The sequence below is a fragment of the Acanthisitta chloris genome, unplaced genomic scaffold (genome assembly GCF_000695815.1).
Source record: "Acanthisitta chloris isolate BGI_N310 unplaced genomic scaffold, ASM69581v1 scaffold18028, whole genome shotgun sequence".
NCBI classification, from domain to species: domain Eukaryota; kingdom Metazoa; phylum Chordata; class Aves; order Passeriformes; family Acanthisittidae; genus Acanthisitta; species Acanthisitta chloris.
In genome coordinates this window covers 19802-23088 of record NW_008688836.1, presented here as the reverse complement: position 1 = coordinate 23088, position 3287 = coordinate 19802, and the positions used below count along the sequence as shown (strand labels likewise).

Genomic DNA, 3287 nt, shown 5'->3' with positions numbered 1-3287 from the left:
CTGCTGTCCTGCAGGCTAGTGGCTGCTCCATGGCACAGGGGGAGTGTCCCCAAGCATGGTTCCTCACCTCCTGCTCTGCTGTGTTCTCCCTCCACTCCTGTGCTCTAGCCAGTATCAAGTGATGTCTCATTCCTCCCCTACTCTCTTGGCCAATGGAGGTGATAGTCAAGCCCGAAAATTTAAAGAGTATACTGAAAAAAACAATCCCAGATTTCAGTCACTCACTTTCTACTACAAAGCTGTGCCTGTACTTACAAACATCGAGGAAAAACACTGCCACTAGAGAAGTCTTGGATTTTCCTTTTGCATTAATTGATCTGGCACAGCTTCCAAATGATGTCATTAAATTATCCATCTCCAAAGCACCTGGTTATCCTTTGACCAGGTTTTTTTTGCCTGTCACATAGTCAGGAGGGACCTCTGGCCAGCTACACTGCCCAGGAGAGATGCTGTGGGACCTGACAGGAAAAGCAGTGAGCTAAGAGATTCCCCATATGCCTTTACTTTTAGAGAAGGAAAAAAGTCCAAAACCCTAGTGCTGCTCCCAACGAGGCACAACAAATCAGGTAATGCTTTTGGCTGCCCTGGAGCCCACAGAGGAACACGTTGTCACCATCTCAACTGTTCCAGTTGAAAACCCAAAGAGCAGTGATGCCATCAGCTCCTGGAAGATGTGCTGTGCTGGGGCTTGGAAGGGAAGGGGATTGGGTGGGTTTTTTTTTGTCTGAGTGTGAAAAGCCTCTTTGCTCATGACTTCTACTGCTGAGTACATCTGATCTGAAGATCTGCTGTGCTGGAAAGTTTATAAAATGAAACTCCTTGGAGTGAGAAAGATTGAGTTCAGCTGGAAAGATATTTTTCCAAAAAAACAGCAAAGTCCACACTAGAGGTTAAGGAGAAGGGACAACACCAAAGCAATGACCCAGCAGGAACACGCTAGGACTTACTGGCACTAGTTACAAGGCTGCTAGAACTCCTCAGTAAAGCCTGGAACACCCTTGGAAGTGATGTCAATTTCTTCTGTTTTGTCCAAGTCTCTTCTCAGACTGCAATTGCTTTTAGCACCGATGCTGTAAAGTCCTATATCCAACTCTCCTTCTTGAGGGTCCAAAATCTACCACCTCTCACTGTGGTGGGGTTGTCCTCTTCTTTCAGCCAATGGGGGACCACAGATGGACAAGGAGGTGAGGATTCTACCTCTTGCTTTGCTCATGGCATTCTTCATGTCTGTGTTCCTTAGGCTGCAGACGAATGGGTTCAGCATGGGGACTGCGACAGAATACAGCATGGAGACCACCTTATCCCACTGCAAGGAGTGTCTGGAGACAGGACGCAGGTACATGAAGAGGGAGCTGCCATAGTACAGAGAGATGGAGACCAGGTGTGAGGCACAGGTGAAGAAGGCTTTGTGCCGACCATCCGTGGAGCGGATCCGCAGGACAGCAGAAAGGACCAACGAGTAGGATACCAGAATGAAGACTGTGGTGTTGAGCACGTTGAATCCCACCACAGCAGCAACCACCACCTCACTGAGGTGGGTGTTGGAGCAGGAGAGGGCGAGCAGAGGAGGTCCATCACAGAAGAAGTGGTTGATCACCTTGGAGCGGCAGAACGGGACATGGAATACGGAAACTGTGTGTATGGTGGAGCTGATCACAGCAGCCAAGTAGGCACTTGCCAACATGCCAAAGCAAAGCCTCTGGGACATGACCACGGGGTAGAGCAGGGGCTTGCAGATGGCTACGTAGCGATCGTAAGCCATGGCAGCCAGCACGTAGCACTCAGTGGTGGCCCAGGTGGCGAAGGAGAAGAGCTGGGTGACACATCTAGCGAAGGAAATCACCTTCTTCTCCACTAAAAAAAACCTGAGGCTTTGAGGGATGATGGTAGAGGAGTAGCAGATGTCCAACAGGGACAAGTGACTCAGGAAAAAGTACATGGGGGTGTGGAGGCACAGATCAATCCGGATTAATACGATTACTCCCAGATTCCCTACCAAAGTGACCACATAGATGGCAAGGAACAAGATAAAGCACATCACCTGCAGGTCTGCTCGGGCTGTGAAGCCCAGGAGAATAAATCCTGATGCAAATGTCTCATTGTCTCCATCCATGGCGAATATTTTGTGCATTCAGTTTGGCTTCTGTGTCTTCCAAACCAAAATGTTTTAATGGACCTCAATCTATCAGTAATGAATGTCAATTTTTGTCAGTCAGTAACAAAACTTTAAGTCAAAATAAGGTAAGTTCTCTTTTAAAGGGGAAAATCACAAATTCCTGACAGTATCCCTGTTCAGCCAACACATTTGGATGCAGGTGGATATTTAAGGCATAAAGGAGAGCAATACCACACCAAAACTAACCATAAATAAATTGCAAGGCTTCCTCCTATTTCCTTTCCAACCATTTACACATGGAAGTCCATGAAATTATTCCTCATCTTTTGACCATTACCAGTCCAATCTGAGCTCTTGAGGAATAACTATTTGTCCCCAGGTCCCAGGAAGAGCTTTTTTAGGTGAAAGCACTGGAAAAATGCAACTTTCCTTATTGTATTTTTTCTTGGTGTAGTAATAAGAGTCAGGATTTATCTCACCTCACTTTGCTTGAGATGTGAAGGGTCAGGATTTGTCTCACCTCACTTTGCTTGAGCTGTGATGCTTTAATTTGGAGATCAAACGTAAATTCAGGCTCCATCTCACTGCTCACCAGGGAGAGATCAGCATCTCCTGAAGTCCCACTCTAGGACAGGTAAAATAAACAAACATCGATTTTTTTCTCCTGGATAACATTAATCATGGCTTGACAGAGTTACACCAGAGAGTAAACCAAGAGTATGTGCTGCTGGTGCCTGACAAATCCACCCAAACCTCACAATCCTCATTACAGGACAAGTCTCTGCTGAAGAGATGAGGTTAACCTCAGAACCTGATGTCTCTATTTGGATATCCCGTGAGCGACGTGTCTGCTCTCCTGTGTTATTAACTAGGATTTAGAGCTGCTTTTCATCAGCCTCACTGAGCTGCCAGAGGCAAAGTGGCAGCCAGGACACCTGCAGGTGCCAGAGCTGTTACAAGTAATGAAAATCGAGCGGGTTCAGGGCTGAGTCCTCCCCCAGGGCAGTATCCACCTGCCTGGCTGCAGAATCGGCTGCTGGAGGAGAATTGACCTCGATTTCTTGATTCACTGAAGTTCACGCTCACTTTTTCTTACTCAACAAACCAACTTTGCTTTGTGTGACAGTTCCCAGATGTAGAATGGGGAAAAAAAGTCAACTCAAAGCAATAT

At 46.8% G+C, this 3287-nt stretch overlaps 1 protein-coding gene across 1 annotated transcript; it reads right to left on the bottom strand.

Annotated features, from left to right (window-relative positions):
- Positions 1 to 1114: 1114 nt before the first annotated feature.
- Positions 1115 to 2113, bottom strand: LOC103808415 (olfactory receptor 1038-like). The gene has a single exon (XM_009081197.1). It carries the CDS (start codon positions 2111 to 2113, stop codon positions 1115 to 1117), a length of 999 nt encoding a protein of 332 aa, XP_009079445.1.
- Between the last annotated feature and the right edge of the window lie 1174 nt (positions 2114 to 3287).

Coding starts and splice junctions, on each gene's coding strand:
- LOC103808415 (XM_009081197.1), bottom strand. CDS start 2,113: ATGGATGGAGACAATGAGACATTTGCATCAGGATTTATTCTCCTGGGC.